The 19,123-nt window shown below is 42.1% G+C and overlaps 1 protein-coding gene across 1 annotated transcript in view; it reads right to left on the minus strand.

The window, feature by feature from the left end:
• LOC310964561 (interleukin-1 receptor accessory protein-like 1) overlaps positions 1-19,123 on the minus strand; it is a gene marked incomplete at its 3' end in the record, with an annotated part of 230,641 nt that overhangs the window by 20,710 nt on the left and 190,808 nt on the right. The window contains exon 7 of the mRNA XM_083937738.1: positions 5,429-5,561. Coding sequence (XP_083793864.1) covers positions 5,429-5,561 — 133 coding nt within the window. The remainder of the gene's footprint in view (positions 1-5,428; positions 5,562-19,123) is intronic.

The following is a 19,123-nucleotide window of genomic DNA, read 5'->3' on the forward strand; positions in this document are numbered from 1 at the left end:
TGAAACAAAGCGGATTCTGAAGAGCGTGGGGAGACAGTCACACTACAACACAAGCGCTGCTGCCATGGCAATATCTCACATTAGTTTTGCATAGTGTTGCTAATAATTGGCATCCCACATTTAAAAAAAAAGAAAAAAAGGTCGCGCTCACAGTGAAATTTCTTTTACTGACCACGCACAATGAAGAACCATTAGGAGTTTTTTTGTTGCTACAGTGGATGGACTAGCTGCTTCATAAAAACAAATTAAAGTGTGGTACTTTTAAAGCTACTTCCCGGGTAAAAGCTTGTATACATGTGAGAGGGAATTGTAATTAATTTCGCCTTTTCTTTTACAGTTATTCCTGTGTGTTTCTCAAACACTCATCCTTCTTTATTGTGCGGCCGGTCAGGCAGACACAGGCCTCCACAAGGCTTGGATATAGATCCATGCTGATGGCTTTTTAAAGAGGTGGCACCCATGTGTGACTCGACATAGAGGGAGGTAAAACACTGTAGGTGTTGGCAAAGAAAAAAAAATCAATCAATCTTTGTTTGTGAGGATTCATGTGTGAGAGAGAGAAAAGAAAAGGAACTATAAAGCTTCAACACCTGCATAAACGCCTGGAAGGCGTGTGCCATGTTTGCTGGAGGGAGATGAAAGTGCGCTACAGGTTCCTTGATGCGGGATACAATGAGTCGCTGAGAAGGTATCACACCTCAGGGTCATCCTGAAAAACATCTTGGAGCTTGAGGGTCGAACGGGTTTGCCAATGATTTCCAAAACACAACAACAAAACAATATATATGTATGTTTGCGCAACGTCATCTGACTTCCTCATTTGCTCCCGTCTTAATCACTGAAAAAAGAAAATATAAGGCATGACAAGCCTCTTGTACAGACGACCTTTATGGATGTTTTTGGCGGAAGGATGATCTGGTTAACTGCCAAATAAACAGGATCAATGTCACTGTACGTCTCGAAAATCAGACCAGAGTTCCATCTGAAATATGCACCCTGTGCTTGGGCACAATATTGCAGCATCATATTCATTTCAGTCATGAACATCATCTAACATTAGCTTCTTTATTCTTCTTTGAACATGCTAAAGCAGCATCATGTCATCATCTCTATATTATCTAGTACAATCTCTCGCAACAGCCGCAATGGGACACCTGAACTTTCGAACCGCACCACGTTGTCATGCTTTGCTTTATTTCTAAGTGCCTCGCTGGCTGTTGCTTCATAAAATGATTTTCCCGCTCCGCTCCTGACTGCTCCCTAAACGTGTAACTGATTGATTGAATTAGATCAGAGCAGATGGGCTTTAAAAAAGAAGACTTGAAATGTAAAATTGTATACAATGACAGATTGCCAAATAGGCATCAGCTTGGAGATTGCAAGCTTGTGCCACACAGTTGCATTAGTGACTAGTACAAGTGTTCCAGTTTAGACTTATTGAGACTTATTGGGTACGTCGGACTGGGACTCCAGAAAACGTTGAAGGGAATATATCTTTGCATCAGCCTGGAAATGCACAAACAAGCCCTCGAGGAGGTGGACAAAGTTGGTTTAGAAAGGCTGTCTGGACTGCTGTGCTTACCCTGGTGCTCTGTGACCCTGACCAGCGAGGAAATGGATAAATGGAAAATGGGTAATCTGAGTCTTCCTGCTCAAAGTAAAAGGTTAGCTGTGGGATTCTAGCTGAATGCTCGGTTTTGCCCACAATAAATAAGAAGACTATTTCTGTCTGTGTGTGTGTTTTGTTTCGTAGTTGGTAGGTGGGAACATTGTGTAAATAGATTATAATGGTCATACTCCACTGTAGGTTACTCTTTCTAAACTTCTAAAATGCAAATTGTATTTGATTTAATAGTTTTAGTTGTAAAGAAAAAGATCAGTATTTTAAATACACAGGCATCTGGATTTTGTCTTTTTGGGTGTTTATCGTCTCCAGCTCCAATTTGCAGCACTCGGACGTCGTACCGTACAGGCATGGGAGTGGTACTGATCTTCTCATAGTGAATAAGCATATTTTACGTAATGTCTAACCATTTAATGCTGATCAATGATCAGCTTACTACTACTGAGACTTCCTCCACTCCTGCAAAGAATGTCTCTACACACCAAAATCACCAATGTCAAAACCTTGGTTGTTTGCTTGGCATCAGTGTCAGACTGTAAAATGCCAAGTGAACAAGGTTTGCAATACTCAGTGGAAGCGTTGCTGGACTATGCTAATACCAGGATTTCTCATGGTATCTGTAAGAGTACTAATTAGAGTTTAAAAATAAAATTTTACACTTGAACTGCTGCTTAAAAGGGTGTTGCAGGCCCATGCACCAGGGACGGAAACGTCTTGTGGTTTTAAACTACAGCAGCGCTGCCTTTATGTCTGTATTCCGCACATGCGACTTCACCTCTGAGATCCGTGAAGTCTCGTCCCACAGCCACGACATTTTTTATATCAACCCAGAATCTCAGTGGTGAAACATTGGGCCAAAAGCTCCATTTCATGCATTACAGGCAGCCCTTCAGGGAATACTCCTGTGTGATTAATTTCCATTTCAAAGCTAAAAGCTCACGGAATGATGTCAGGGAGTTGGTTTGAAGTGGTGCACATTCAAAACGGGAACAGAAAATAAATAAATAAAACAACAGAAGGAGACAGTATCACGCAGGGGCACACAACAAAAAATATGCACTTGAAACACTTGAATGTGCGCGTACTGTGGGCACTGCCGATGCACACGCACTCTTTCAAAGTAGCTCAGGGTCGCAGTTTTGATCCCTTGACTTGTTACCTCATTTGACTACCATATGAAAGCAGGGTTTGTAACCGCATGTGACGCACTTCTCAGTATCCTTGCTTCTCATCTTTATCATCACTAACCAATGCCGCCCCCTCCCTCCCTCCACCACCACCACAACCCTCAGTATTGGAGGCTTTAATTGGCCTGGTGTCCTTCACAACAGAAAGTGGCGCTGAGAGCTGGACTGAATGTGCTGGAAGGCTAATAGAGACATCTTGAAATGCCAGGTCACTGACTGGGCTGCTAACTCTCCTCGAAGCCTTGTCATGCCGCTTATAGTTAACCTTTTCATTAGACGCCATTTGTCGACAACAGGGATTTTCTAGTCATGCGTCGGGTCCGTCAAAGAAGTACAGTAGGGCAGGACATGAAAGGGTGTGCAACTGTGTGTGTGTGTGTATATATATATATATATATACCCTATATATACCTGTATCTCTCTCTCTCTCTCTCATGAAAATGTCTATCTGAACAATAATTACCTTGATAATTCTTTTTCTGACGACCTTACTTATTAAGGTCGTTGTTTTACTGAAGCACCAATAGTCCGAAAAATGTCCCATTGGTCAAAAAGCTTTCATTGGAAAATCCTAAAATGGTGAAAGCATAACTCCAGCCTTTATTGGTCTGATTGGTTAACTTTTGGCATGAGGAGTGAGATTGGTTAAGGTATGAATATTCAGGGTAGCCAATCAAATGATGTCATAGTAACTCATAATAATTTGCCACGTTGGAGAAACGGCCTAACTGAACAATGCGTGTTTGTTTTGGGATAAAGGGCTGTTGGACAAATGGAGTTTCGGGACATATTTCTGAATATTTTGACTTTGGGAACAATGAGTTTTTGGAACAATGGCATCCTTGGTCATTAGTTTAACAGGAAATAAGTTATTCCTTAACACTAGTAGATCATATAGGTAGTATACGGAATACAACTAAAAGAGGAACAGTTGGTGTAACATTTGAAACAATTCCCTTCCTCCATTTTTTCCCCTAAAATCCTGAATGGTGTTGATTCAAGCAAACTGCTAAAAATCAATGAAAGATTATTTGTTGCTCACATTTTTTGAAACGACATCTGGGAGACAGTGACCGCGCCGCTGCACAAATTCATGACATTCAGTTACTTTATGCTAATTTGGAAGCAACACCTTCCCCACTTGGATGTCTGTCAAGATAGGTCTGTTTGATTATTTTGAAAGTCTCTCGTCTTTGCTGTGCTTCCACTTCATCTGGCGATCTGATCAAAACCGACATGTCTGTGTGAATAAAAGTGAAATATAACGGATAATAAACAGGGATTGTTGCTTGTACTTTCCAATCAAACAGTTATCTTCTTCTGACAGGAGTACCTCCATCGTCTCACACATTAGTAGAGTGAGGAGCTCTGGTTTCATGAAGATTGATTATCCCTCTAAAGAGGAGCCCATCGGAAGATGAGCACTCCAATCTAGCTTTGATTGACCTTCACTGCCTGAAGATCAACTCATCTAGAAAGGAAACGTGGGTGAGGTACACCGTCACCATATTGTTTGGCTTTTGTTAGTCCATATGTCTGTTTTTAAAGGTCCCATATCATGCTCGTTTTTAATAGCGGCATCACAATTGTACAGAAGTCGCTTGTTTAAAGACAACGTGGGCTGTGAGCATTTCTCTGTGGATTTGATACTTTCAAACCATGGAAACTTTAAGCTCAAAAACACTTTTTTCTAACCTGAAAGTGAGCCAAAACAAAGCTCCACCGCTATCAGAAAACATCAACTTGTCGCTTGGCCAAATGCTGCATGCAAACAAGTAATCATAGGTTGTTTCTTCTCACACCAAATGAAAAACCCAAGTAGTTGTTTTCTAACATAAAGCTCTATGTGAACAGCTTTATATATATATGCACCGCCTGAGAACTAAAGAGGGCGACATTTTCAACGAATGAACTTGTTTTTCCCACTAGACTTGAATGCATCATAACTAATAGCAAGGATAGGTCCTCTTAAAAATAGCAGTTGCCGGCTAATTTGACTGCAATGTTGTATAATCACGCAGCTTCAGGTGGTATGTGTTTTCACAAAACAAACCTCCGTTTTCAGAGATGAGTGCGAGCCAAAAGATGGAGGTCACCTAAATGGACAAGGAGGCCAACAGGGACATTCAACTGGAGTTTCCATCTGCTGTGCTGCCCTGTTGTTACTGCCTCCATTTATATTTCTGTGATCACTGACTGCAATGCATGAGCTGTGCATACATATTGTTCATGACACAGAATGCATAGCTCTCTACATTATTAAACAGCCACATAAAACATTCATGGATATCATTTAAATGATAGCTAGGTAGTGAAAAGTTCTCTTTATTGTTCCGTGTGTCGATGTGTGGTCACACAGTTGTGGAAAGTGGGTTTAAATAGGTCATTACCTGTTCAGCCCCAGGGTGGTTTGCTGCTTTTGAACTGATTAAATGTACCTCATGAATTTGTTATATGTTGCTCACTCTCTGTTGTAATATTAACAGGAATAGAAACTATTCTCATTCAGTGGATTTAATGAACAAAAAGTCTTTGAAATGTTCTGAATTTTCGACAAATCTGGACGCTTGTTGTACCATAGCTTTGTGCCTTAAATTATATTTTACAAATGTCTTACTTGATGTCGCTCTCCTGAACCCGCTCCTCGTCCAGATCCTCGATGAACTTCTCCCCCTTCATCCAGTAGATAAGTGGACTGACGTCTCCGCTGTATCCAAAGAACGCTCTGCACGTCAGGTTGACAGGACTTCCTGTTGGAGACAAGAGACGGGAAATGAGATTACACCTGCGCCACCTACATTTAAACACGATGAACATTCATTCATTCATCTTCAACCGCTTATCTCGGGGTCGCGGGGGGTGCTGGAACCGATCCCAGCTGACATCGAGTGTGAGATGGGGTACACCCTGGACAGGACGCCAGTCTATCACAGGGCACATAGAGACGAACAGAGACAGACAACCATTCACACCTACGGGCAATTTTAGAGTCATCAATTAACCTAACACGTGCATGTCTTTGGACTGTGGGAGGAAACCGGAGAACCCGGAGAAAACCCACGCAGACAAGGGGAGAACATGCAAACTCCACACAGAAAGGCCCAGGCCGGGATGCGAACCTGAAACCTTCTGCTGTGAGGCGACAGTGCTAACCAAAATACACTGAGAACAATACATCTTGTATGTATGAGTATGTTGAAACAGAGTGATGGAACTTTCTTTCAATTGCTATCGTAACCTTAAAAAAAATCAGCTGGGGGAAGCCATAAAACAGGAAGGGTGCATCAAAACAGATGCTGCCACCATCCGTTTTCTATCCAAATGATTAAACATTAAGATCACTTCCAGCTACCGAATGACTACCGACGTCAAACTCATTCTTTATTTTCAAAAAAAGTTACTCAGAAAGTGATTCTAAAAGACAACACAGAGAGCAGAGCATGACGCATCCATTGTGATATTATTGCCGTATTTCCCAGCATCGATGCAAGTTAACTCTTCATCTGATACTGCATCACCTTCACTTACATGGGCTTCCTGTTATTAAACCCCTTCTCTTTCAAACTCCAATTTTTGCCTTTCAATAACTTTACCTTTTATATTCCCTGTCGGCACTCTTGAACACTCTTGAAACCCTCTTTCATGGCAACTTTGCAGCACTGCTGGAACAACATAAAAGCTCCTATACACTTCTGCAGCCCCCCCACTGTGTCACACAAAAGTTTGGTACAGCTTTTCAGGTTGCGCTATTAATGAATTCATATTTCGTATTATATCATACTATTATATTTCATTCATACAATTTCGCCCTTTTCTATTTCCACTAAGCAGGTGTTCATATTGCCCATTATCAACTCAATTATACTTTGATTCTTGCTCTTTCCCCCTGTGGGCCCATTCAATAAGACTGTGATTGACTCAAACTTTATTCCCCAAACTATACAGAAGCTTTTGGTATCACATTGCTATCGGTGTGTATGTGATGGGGAAATAAAGGGTGTTTATGCATCACCAGCAGAGGCCAGCAATCCTGCGGTGCCATTGATTGCACCCCAATTTAATCGGAGCAATTCAACTTTTCTTTCTTCAAATGATGTTCAAGAGCCGCGACAAAGTGCAAGTGAGGTTAGATGATTCAATTAATATTGCATCGTGATGGTAACTATTTAGCAACCGTGACCGCCATTTGAGGACAAGCACACTGCAAGAGGTGGATAAGCAGAAGTGGAAATCTATAGACAAAAGAAGAAAGAAGTTGATTCTTTTAGAAAAAAGAAAGAAAAAGAGAGTCAACTCTTGACTGTAAACGTGAAGGAAGTTTTAGAGCTCAAAGAGTGGTCAGACTACCTTTGTAGTCTCAATTAGCCTCTTGTTAGAACATTTTTAAGTAACATTTTTTACTGTCAAATTTTACGTCGTAGGACAAACTACCAACTTTCAGGCATTTGATCAAACACCCATCGACTTCGAGACAAGGGAACAAGAACTCTAAGAAAGCTCACTTTCTTAGGACTCATTCCTGCAGCACTCTATTGCTTAGGTGGACTGCAAAAGCTGGTGATCTCTGCGCCATTTAAACTGTCCTAAAATGTGGATTCTTGGGAGCATTAGAAGAGTATATGTATAGTAGTTATAGTTGGAATTGAGGCAGTTGAATCACTGAAAGGTGATTCAGAGAAGACAAAACTGGAGGAGTAGAAATTACAAATGGAAGAGACATCTAAAAGTCACCTATCAAGATATTTGAGGTCATTCCTCCGTACTAGCAGGCGGGGTGATGTACAGATAGGCTTCCTGGGATGATGTCAAAGACCATGAGAACAGAGAGGGAAGAAAGTGCACCGAAAATGTATCAACGGACAAACCCCCTGCTTTCACATCAGCGGGAGTTCTTCTCTGTGCTCGGCTCATTTTGAACACACAACCCCCTATCTGACTGGAGACAGATAAACCCCTTTTAAACCCGTTTTCTCTCTCTGCCTCGGATTAGAGACCTCTCAGTCTTCTTTCACACTTATCACACACATGCTGCAGCCGATGGCACATCCGTGAGTGTGTGGCCTGTGCTGCGACAGGCTCACTGTGGGGATGGGGAGGGGAGGAAAGGAACCACATCATCAAAGCCTGGGAATGACTCTGATCCATAAAAAAGCAGCTGATGATCAAGGAGACTCCACCAGTGGTGCGTCCAGGAAGGCAAAAAGGTGATTCAGCATCTCTTCATTAGCACTCCTCGCTCATTGGCCCTGTGGCGAGGACTCAGAAGTCTGTGAGATGGGAGATAACTGTGGCGTATAATTGGGTACTTGCTCAGTTCAAAGATAATAGGGATTTTATTTTACCAAGGCCTTCTCTAATTTGGCCCTCTAGTGCAGTCTCAGATGATAGCTAAAGCTTTCCCAGGGAAAATCTGGTATGGAAAGTCAAAAAAGACCCAGAGTTGGATAAATATTGTCCACAGCTGAGAATCAGGGAGTGAGAGAGAAAGAGAGAGACTGCTTTAGGGATGCTTGGATCTGTCTGACCACACACACACACACACACACACACACACACACACACACACACACACACACACACACACACACACACACACACACACACACACACACACACACACACACACACACACACACACACACACACACACACACACACACACACACACACACACACGTACACACACTGCTATGCTTCCCCCTTCCACAAGGGGTCTCTGTGGCGCTACAAAGCAGGAAGGCCGGGTGTGCAGGAGGAGCACATGAAACAACAAAAAAAAACAACCCAAAACACACATTTTGACAGGTGTAGGCAGCAGTAAAAGGAAACACAGATCCTTTTTTGTGTGCCACCTTTGATGTCAAGAGGTTTCACCCATGGATCTGAACAGCATGTCGTGTTGTAGCATTGACAGCTCCACTGCTGTGCTGACAAAAGCCGCGGTGTCACTCTCCAAGACTTATTCCGAGGAGCTACTCGTGCATAAGTCTGCGTGTTGTTCACTTAACGACGGTGTGTTAATTTGGTGCCAGGCTTTACTGTGTGCAGCTAAGCCTTGCACGGGTAAAGGTTTTGTGCTCAGTGGGGGGAAATGCACCAACAGCCGTGCGGGGATTTGAGTGCAGAGATTCTAACATTCAAATCCCAACCTCTGGTCTTGGTCGGGGGGGAAGGGTTAAAGTGAGTCTTAATGCGATTGTCTCCTCTTGCTTATCTCCATTGGCCTCTGGAGCGTCTCTCTGAGTCGCCGTGGCTGCAGGACTGAGACGTCGGCAAAGATTCCCGTGGCTAAGCAGCAGACAGGATGCTACGAAACACCACAGAGGAGCAGAAAAAACAGGGTAGGAGACACAGAGTTACAGAGACAGCTGGCATGTATGCATTTCTGCATGCATGAGGGAAAGAGGGCATATGTGCACGTCAGTGTGAATGTCAGTCAGAAAAAAAAAATAGACAGAGGAATCGCACACATGGGAGGAAAACCATTCTTCATGGAGAATTGAAAGACTTCCAACACAGTGAAAAGAGCAGTATATTGCCCTTGTGTGCTGAAGATGACATAGATTACAGATCAGTACATGCAGAGCGTGCACCATCCATGTCGAGTTAATCTACCCGCGTTTCACATTCACATCCAAACAATCCAGCTCTTGAGTAGGGAAGCCTCTCTTTCTGCCTTTTAGTGCTTTTAACAACCTTGAATAAATTAAGCTCTGTAGCTCGCAGAAATAATACTTCAGAGAGAGAGAGGAGACAAAGCTTTTTCAGAGTTGATTTTTTTATAAAGGGCTTTTGTAATCTTAACAGCAACGAGGACACAAATAGCTTCCTGTTTAATGTTATTGGTGAGATGGGAAGCAATCTATGAGCTGGCAATTTGAAGACGAATAATGTTGCACAAGAACAGCAGACTTTTCAAATTCAAGGTAATGTGCAAGTGAGTTTGAGTTCTCTGCAAGTTGGCTTCATACCATAATGGTATTAATGGGAGTCATGGCTGCCTGGAAGACTGTGTAAAAGAAAAACAGAAAAAAAAAGTTTCAAACAGATGAGATATGCTACAGCTCGCAAAGTCACCAGATCCTAACTCAACCGTACGGTTATAGAAGACTTTAAAGAAGTGTGTAAGACCGTGCTCTCAACCGCCATCATAAAAACACTATTTTAGGGAATATCTTGCCTCTTATCATCCCTCCAGATTTTCAGAAACTTTGGGAATCCATGCCAATGGAGGATGATGGCTGCCTGGAAGACTGCAGAAAGCTAAAACATAAAAATCTAAAGACACTTTTCAAACAGATGAGATACAGTATGTCAAGGCCTTCACAGTCAACCGATGTTAACCCAACTGTATACCACTGGAGGTCTATGGAGCGATGTGCTCCACATTGCTCACCACCACCATCATCAAAACACCAAACGAAAGAATTCTTGAGGGAATCTAAGGAGAAGTGATGCTGTCCTGGAGACTCATGGTGATTGAAACACCTTACTAAGGCACTTTATTCTGGGCTTAGCAAGCGACTGATCTGGACCGAGAAGAAGCCCAGAAATTGAATCAGTAGATAATATGATTGTCAATGGCGAAAAAGGGGTTTCCCAGATTCAGCAGGGCATCTGGACAGCATGAAGTGATTCCTGAATTTGTTGTTTTCTATTTTTTATCTGATCTGAATGAGAGTGAGCACAACATCCAGGCAGTGAAGGGTTACACAAGTGATGGAGCCTTGTAATTGCGGAGGCTGGGTACCCACTCAGATCGGCGTTGCCAGATGTAGCGGTCTAATTGTCTCTCTGTTCAACATTCTCTTTATTTTGTTTATCACAGGCTGAACCTGTGCAGTCATGCATTTTTAAGGCAGCCATGGACTGTGCCGTGTTCACTATTCATTTAGCTTGTATATAGTCAATCTCCAGTTATTCATACTTGGCATTGCACCTCATTAATGCTAAGTAGGCGAACCGCTGCAACCGTTCCCCTTAATGAATGCAGGTATAACAGATATCAAGAGACAATACAAGGTATAAACCGTTTTTAGGATAAGGATTTTTTTAAAGCATGTAAACGTGTGGCAATCAGAATAGGAAATGTTCAGTGATGTGTTGTGAAATTACAATTTCCTCTGCTTCATATCACTTTTACCAAGGACAAGCTGTGTCTGGAAATTAAATAAGGTAATACTGTGGAATATTACAATGCAGTGGGGAACAAACAGGCTGGGGGTTGGGCTAATAACAAGTCCAATTTCAGCCTTGTGGAACAGAGCATGACATTTGCAAAGATCAACACCCACTCTTTGCATTGATGTTCCCATAATACAATGTTCTTAGCACAAAAGCACGGGCTTGATATTGCTTCCCATTCCAGCGAAGAATCATTACCAATGTTAAACCTCATGTTGCTTATACATTTACATTTGCATGGAGTTGAATTATCCTAATGAAAAGCTCATTATACATTAATGAAACACTTAAAGGATACTTCACATAACATTAGACAAATGCCACGTTAAATGGGGGAAACAAGGTTATACCACAATTAGGAAAGCATCAGATGATGGCAACTGCTATGTCAACTTTGAAGCAGATGCTATTTTTGCTAATAGTTCCGTGAGGCATTGGAAAATCCTTATGATCTGTGTCTATTGTGGCTTTATTGGTTGTTGTTCTGCATCGGTTATTTCTACTATTGCCAGTCGTATCATCCATCTTGTTACTGATTGTTACAGATACAGATACAAAGTCCTCAGACACATACAAATGGGCCTGTTACTTACAATGATATAGAGGAAAGAGTTTAGTAGAAACTTTGTTGAAATCTCAGTCTTCTTGCCCAACCTGATTCTTAGTCTGAAATGCTGACGCTGCTCTCAGATCAGAATTAAAGAAGCTTCCCTTACACTGAGGAGGCAGGGATTGGATACCGTGGACATCAGTGCTGACTGGGCTTCCTTGCAGGGCTGTGCAGGCACAGGAGGGACTCCTGGAGGGCTTAGCGCAGAATGACGAGAAACGACTCTAAAATCCTGAAATGGCACCATGTAGTTTAGTTTCTGATAGAAGGCCAGAGGTGGGGAAAACGGAAAATGTGGTGGCGAGGGAAGCGAAATAGATACACAATGAGAGAAAGAAAGACTGATGGCACTACATAGCAGGCTCCTTGAGGGCTTGCTGGGTCACCTTTAAAGCGTGCCCACACCCCCAGCAGTCCCATTTCCTAGCTGAAGCTCCCTGTGGTTAGACGCTCAGCTTGGGTCCACTTTAGCAATGCTTTCAATGAATTATTTTCTTAACTATTGTCCAGGGGATCTGAGGTATTCTCTACCTCCGCACAGCACAAGCCTTTGTGTATTTTCTTCCAGTGCGCTCCTGTAAAATTAAGGCCGTCTGCTTAAAAAGTCTCCATTTAGCCTTGATCATGTACTTGCTTGTTAATGATGAAATGTTGTGATTCATGGCTGTTGCTTAGGATGCATTATGACGTATTTTATGCCTCTACTAGTGAGTCAACAGTTGAAAGGTGAGGGAGAAAGAGATCGGGGAATGACATGTAACAAAGATTCCCGGGGGGACTCAAACTAAGGGTGTTGAGGTTTACTGTCAGTGTCTTAACGGCTAAAGCACAGGGGTGCCTTGATAGCTTAGTTTAACAATGTCTGACATGTTCGACAGCATGGTTGTTAGACAGATATGATCCTGGAAGTCTCTGGGCCCTCCTTCCCAATTATCTTTGCATGTCATGCAGGTCATGAAATACCGTAAAGTATTGGTCTATTATTGGTCGGGGTTCAATATGAAGTCTCAAGGTAGATGTCCACACAGTCCTTAGTTTCCACATGTTCCCATCTATTTTCTACGTATGTAAGCAGCTGTGCAATGCATTCTGAAAAAAATGTTTTCAGAATCTATTTACGTAATATAAATTGTCCAAACAAGCAGTGTTGGTCTAGTTTGAAAGAAAGGAGGGTGCAGCCTGTTTTCTTTGTTGGTGGGTTAGCCATTGAAGAGGAATTGGTAACTGCTTGTTGCACACAAAAACATCCAATGCTGAGAAGTGGGGTGACCGCTTATGTCCCACAATGCCCCTATGACATCTACCGTCACAGTCTCTGCTCCTCTGGGAAGGCTTTCACATAAGATTTTGGAACCTGGTGGCAGGGATTTGCTCTCATTCAACCGTAGAAGCATTAGTGAGGTCGGGCACTATAGCTCGAAAGTCAGCGTCCTGAAATGGGCCCAGCTGTCTACAGGCCTGTAGAGTTCTTCCACGCCAAACTTTGGAAAAGGTGATTGCACCCAATGGTTCTGTTAAAGTTATCAATAAATTAGGCTACTGGTAACACTGCTTTGTCACTTTTTAGCCGTCCTGTGGGTCGACTTGCACATCACTTCTGCCTGCCGGCTGTCACACAGACTGTGGTTCGGAGCGGCTGTGGCTTTATGACCACCTCCGCTGCAGGCTCAGAGGTGCAACATATCTGTCCCCCCATTCCATTTTTGTACCGAGGTGTAATAAAGGTGCAACAGCCCCACAAAATAAAGGCTGTGAAAAGGATTGATTGGATCTACCTTATTGCAATGGAGTGGCGCACGTCTCCTAAGCTATCAGTGAGAAGAATCTAGTCCCTAAATGGTCCAGTGGAGCAAACCCACCGGCCAAGATCAAAAAAGCTTACTGTGCTCAGTGAGCAAGAGAGAGAATGAGAGACAGAGGAAAAAGTGGTGAGCAGTGAGGAAAGGGAGTGTTGCTATATCCATACCCTCTCCTGGGGAGTCCATGTAATGAAAACAGGACACAGCAGAGTGGTTGGGACTGTGGGTGCTTTCCCCAGCATTTCAGGAGGCACTGTGTTGGATAGCTGCAGCGCACGTGAAGCGAATGAACAATGAAGTCCAGGCAGCGACTTAACCAAGGCAGCAACGTGAAGTGAATGAGGGGAATAGGTTTGAAAAGGAAAAGCTGCTGTAACTTATCATCTCAAATCTAGCTGCAGAAGAAGGGAGAGCTGGTTGTCGGGAAATCATTGCATCACATTTCTCCAGGGGGAAGGTGGGAGAAGTAGAGAACATGGTTTACATGGTGTGACTGTAGCATTCCTGTGGTAGGCACGCATGTACTGAGATGTTCTCTGAAAAATACATTGATGCTTCACATTTTCCTTGAAATTACAGGGCAATTTCCAGACATAAGGGAAAGGATATGGATTTGCTGTGAGACTTTAAAAGGAGAATTTCCAGTGGGAAGGCTTGAGACTTTTAAATGGTTTTATATAGATTTTAAAGTAGGTATGCAGCTGCGCTAATCTTTCTTGCATTGTTGTGAAAAAAAACAATGTTTATGTCTATTGTGAATGCAACTAGCTGCTTAAGAAGTCAAACATAGCTTGCTAAAGACCAAAATGTTGGTTGTGGAGACCAAAAAAGAGTTAAACCCCGTCCATATGCATGCTAATGTTTCTCTATGTCTGCATGCTCCTTGTTGTAGCGTTAAAAAGATATTATATTAGATGTTGTGTTTTCAGCTTGATGTTCCAAAAAAAAGAGTTACTGCAGCTTCAATCCATCAATATTTTTTCCAATAAACTGATTGGTTTGTGTATAAAACAGTGACAAAACCCATCACAAGTTGGATGTTTGGCAAAGAATCTACACTTTTTTATGGATTGACTAATCACTTGACTTATCATTTGAAAGTAACCTATGTGAAAGTGTTGTTTACAGGTACAGGTGTTAACCCTGACTGGCTGATTCATTGGTCAAACATTAATAACAGTATATCAGTCATCACATGGTGAAGAAGAATGAACAATGCGAAGGGGTACAGAAAAAAATGTGGCTCGTCTTTTCATTGTTCATTCTCTTCTATCTCTATTCATCTCAATCCTTTGTCTTCCACCTCACCTGTCTTTCTTCTCTCCAATGCCTGGCAGCATGTCTTGGGAGAGCCTTGCGCATAAACAGGTTTCTATAATGAGTGCCAAATCAGGGCAGGGGGAAAACAATAGGACTGTGTGACAGAGGGGCCGGGAGGAAAGGCAGTCTCTGCAGGAAGGACGCTGAGGGAAAGGTTAAAGCTCTGGTGAGAGCAGGCATCATCTACACAGTGTCCTGCTGCTTTCCCCCTGTCCGTCATGTTCACAGAGAAACACAGTGTGAAATATCTCTTTCTGTGTGTGTGTGTGTGTGTCTGAACAAGTGTGTGGTGTTCTGCTGCATAGGCAGGATAATTGGAGTGATTTGTACTACCTATGCTTCTGTCCTTTCAATTCGCAGGAACATATGGAGGTAAATAAATTCATGTGCACATGTTCAAAAATGGCATTGTCGGGGGCCATTTAGGTACAATGCTCCAACTGTGGCAAAAATTGAATGTGTATTTAATAAGCATATGTCATGATAAAAATAAACCCTGCGTGTATCCATCTGGATACATTACCACCAGATTGACACGAGTGTCTGGGGACGACAGAATGTCACAGTGATGGGAAAAAAAAGGTGACGGGAATTCTCCTCTGGGGCGCTGACATGACTGGTTGAATGGTGCGTTTAAAAAATAAGAGATCTCACCGTTGTAAGGTCAGGGGGTTCGCAGGGCCGTGATTGTTGAATGTCAGATCGTCATCGGGATAAAATGAGAGTCCTGTGAACGGCTTTCTAGAGTAAACAACCTTTGAGGCGTATATAAAGTATATAGGGAAATCACATTTCACGCCGGTCATACAGAATAAACCCTCGCAGTCCATAGCTCACCCCTCTGATTATTCCCATACATCTCTGCTTGCACTGTGGATAATCGAATTGATTTGCTCGTTCCCACCCACGACTCCTTGCTGCAGTACTTTTTCCTTATTAAGCACTCTGGTGGTCTGACTGTACTCTTGCGAGGTTTGTGCTGCAAAGGGTGGATGTCGATGTCAGGATGAAGACAGAAGTTAGGAAATATATATATATATTTTTTTTACAATCTTCAGAACATGAAATTAACATAATATCTGTGTTGCATAAGACATGTTGGTTTGGCTTTTGCTGTAGGAAGCAGTGCTGCACTGAGCCTGCTGTGACTCCATTTAATTTAAAGTTGTTCTTTATCGGGGCAAGCATCTCTGTAATCCAAGGCTGCTTCCTCTCTGATCCTCTATGCCAGACTGAGAATATACAAACCAGACTGCTGGAGCCGTGAATCTGCCGCGTCCCGATGGCTGTGAAGTTTGTATTCACCGCTACGCCAACTGTTCGCTTCATTATCCTCGCTCTTTTCTTCTAAAGGTGACATTTGTCTAACTGTTCAATCCCTCTAACACACAGCGCAGCAGTTTGGGACCTATTCAGCTTTACAGTCCCCGCTTTACAGTAGGTGGTGTGCTGAATTTAGAATTCAGATAAGAAATGGCACGTCTTGGAACTGCCGGGCACTTAAACCCCCTTGCCATCCATTTAATTAAAAACAATACAATAAATTACAAGCAACGCTATCAAGACGTTGGAGGGAGAGAGGGAGAAGAGGAAGTAACTGGAGGCAAGGTAAATTATGACCTTATGTCAGAAAACATTTTAAAGGGGGGTATCATGTGTATGTGTGTGCATAAATTTAAAGAGTGCTGATCTGTCAATCATGCGCTGTTCCCTGAATGCAACAATGGGGGATTGAGATTAAATATGCATCTATATTTCATGCTGTACATGTAAATACCTCAAAAATGCATGATATGATGCAATGATGCATATGATGAGATTTCTTATCTTTTTACATCTGGCACAGTGGGAAAATCCGGTCTAGTGACCTTAGTATGAGATATGAGGAGCACAATAAGCAGAGAATGATGATAAAGATGGGAGGAAAGAGGAAAACCGACCCCTTAAGTCCAATGAAAAAACATATCTGACCATATTTAACAGTGACGTGATCCACCAATCCACACCAAAAACACTTTATCACTGTTTGCAGCCACTGCATTTAGCCACCAAACCGGACTGACAAACATCTGTTATAATCTGTAAACCAGCAGGCGCGTCAGGAGCTTTTGGGCTTATTCCCTTCATCCACTGTTAGACTTGCAGCTACTTTACTGTAGAGACTGAGGCAGCGCTCCCAAATCCACCGTGTGATTGGTGCTCAGTGATAATCCATGAAATATCACAAATACTGTATCAGCATGATTTCCAATAAAATCTGGAGCCATATCAGATGCTCTGTTTGAGCCCGCATATTCAGTTCACACAAGGCTTTGAGGGCGAAAAGAGTGAAAATGTGTGTGACGTTTTTGCACGTGAATAATTATTTGCTAGACTAAAAGGAAAACAACACCCTAATTAATATTCCAATTTGCTATTCCTGTTACCTGGGGATGTTCAAATAACATTTGTGAATTTGTGATGTCATCAAGTGTAAAGTGTGGAGCTGCTCCATAGACAGTGAAGGGGAGACTGATTGTGTTTTCTTTTTCTTTTTTGTACCCAAATGTTCCCATATACTCACTGTCATCTTTAATTATTTATTGTCTATGGGGCAGCTCCACACTGTTTAACTGATGACATCACAAAAAGGTTTTTGGATTTGAGTCGTTCATGTCTTCAGATATTTCTGGACTATCCTTGATCATAGTTACATGCATACATTTTGAAAAATGGCACCTTAAAACAAGCCCTAACATATAGTATTATAAACATTATAATGTCATGCAGTAGTGATGTCATCAGGGTTATCTAACACTGGGGTGTAAAAGGAGCAGCATTGCAAGCTTAAAAGACAGCTGTTCAGGGAGGGTGGAACAAAACATGTTAGATTATGGTTATCCATACCAGTGAAAAAAAAGTCTGGATATTTTTGCAATACTTGGTCAATCAAGTCCCTTCCCCAATATTATACTAAATTACTGGAATAACCCTTTAACAAGACAACAGGATATTCTTATGACAAGGGTTAAGAAAAGTAGGGCTTTTTATAAAAATATGTGAAATCCATTTATGTTAAATAAAGAACTTTGCCAGAATAAAATACTGTTTAATATTCCTCGATTACCTGAAGCAAACAAGCTCAATAATCCAACCAATCGTTTAGTGCCAACTTGCCCTAAAAAGAAGTAAAAGCAATTAAAAATGGAAACCTGGGAATAACTGAGGTCAGTGTTCAGTTTCTGTGTGTGTGTGTGTGTGTGTGTGTGTGTGTGTGCGTGTGCGTGTGTGTGTATGGGAAGCTGAATCTGTGGGACAAGGAGAGTGATGGAGTGTTTACATGATTACATTAGTCTGTTATTTGTCTATCCTGACTGCAATCCTTGTGCAATTTGTGTGTGTGTGTGTGTGTGTGTGTGTGTGTGTGTGTGTAGAACAGGAGGGTGGGGGCGTACACGAGCAGCATACTGATGAGTTCCCAGCATGCACCAATTAAATTACGCTACCTACTCTCTCTTTCCCTTGGCTTGTCTTTCAGTCAATCTTGCCCGTTGCTCCTCCTTTACCCTGCTTCTCTCTCTGCAGGTAAACAACTGTACTGCTTTTCTGCACAGAGTGAAGCTCATGACCATTTCTATTCCTGATTACATTGCATGTGTGTTCCTAACCCTACTCTATATATGCTTAACACTCCTGTTAAGAAAAGGGTCATCTCTGTGCTGATAGACCTGGGAACTTTCACTATTAAATAAATAAGACTTGAAGACATAAATGGTAATGAATAAATACAATTACATAATCGGACCATGAATTTGAGCAATAATCCAATGCATTTTTAAAACTCAGCTCAATAAGAGATGGAATATCGTCCTGCTTCTTTTTCACATTAACAGTTTATTGAAGGTCATTTTTCTTTTCATTGCAGTTTTTATTTCAAAATGTCCTTTTTTCCAACGTTGTTATTTATTTATCTAATAATCTAAAAAAATCCCTGCAGACAACATGCTTTAAACCCCGGCTGCTTGTGCCACTGGCACCTTACTCGCATCACTTAGACAAATTGACTCGGGGATGATATAAATCAAAACTTGGAAGAGATTTGACTACAGTAAGAAGGGAGAGAGGGTGATAAAACCATAGACTGTATAAAATATGGAAGCAGTTCCTGTGATGCAGCCCACAGGTTTCTGAAGAACCAAAATGAAGCTCAATGTGGGTGGCTCTGACTGTCGCCATCTTTGCAGTGACGCTGCCTGCTCCGGGCTAATCCAAGAATGAGCAAAGAGGTGGAGCTGAGGTGGGCTGAATGAAGCCTACGGTCTATGCAAGCCACCTGTGATGGCACCTGCCTGTCACTAAAAGCAGCTCTTAATCATGCATTAATTAAAGCCTAACATAATTTAAATGGGTGAGTTATATA

The sequence above is a fragment of the Echiichthys vipera genome, assembly GCF_963691815.1.
Source record: "Echiichthys vipera genome assembly, chromosome: 23".
NCBI lineage: Eukaryota > Metazoa > Chordata > Actinopteri > Perciformes > Trachinidae > Echiichthys > Echiichthys vipera.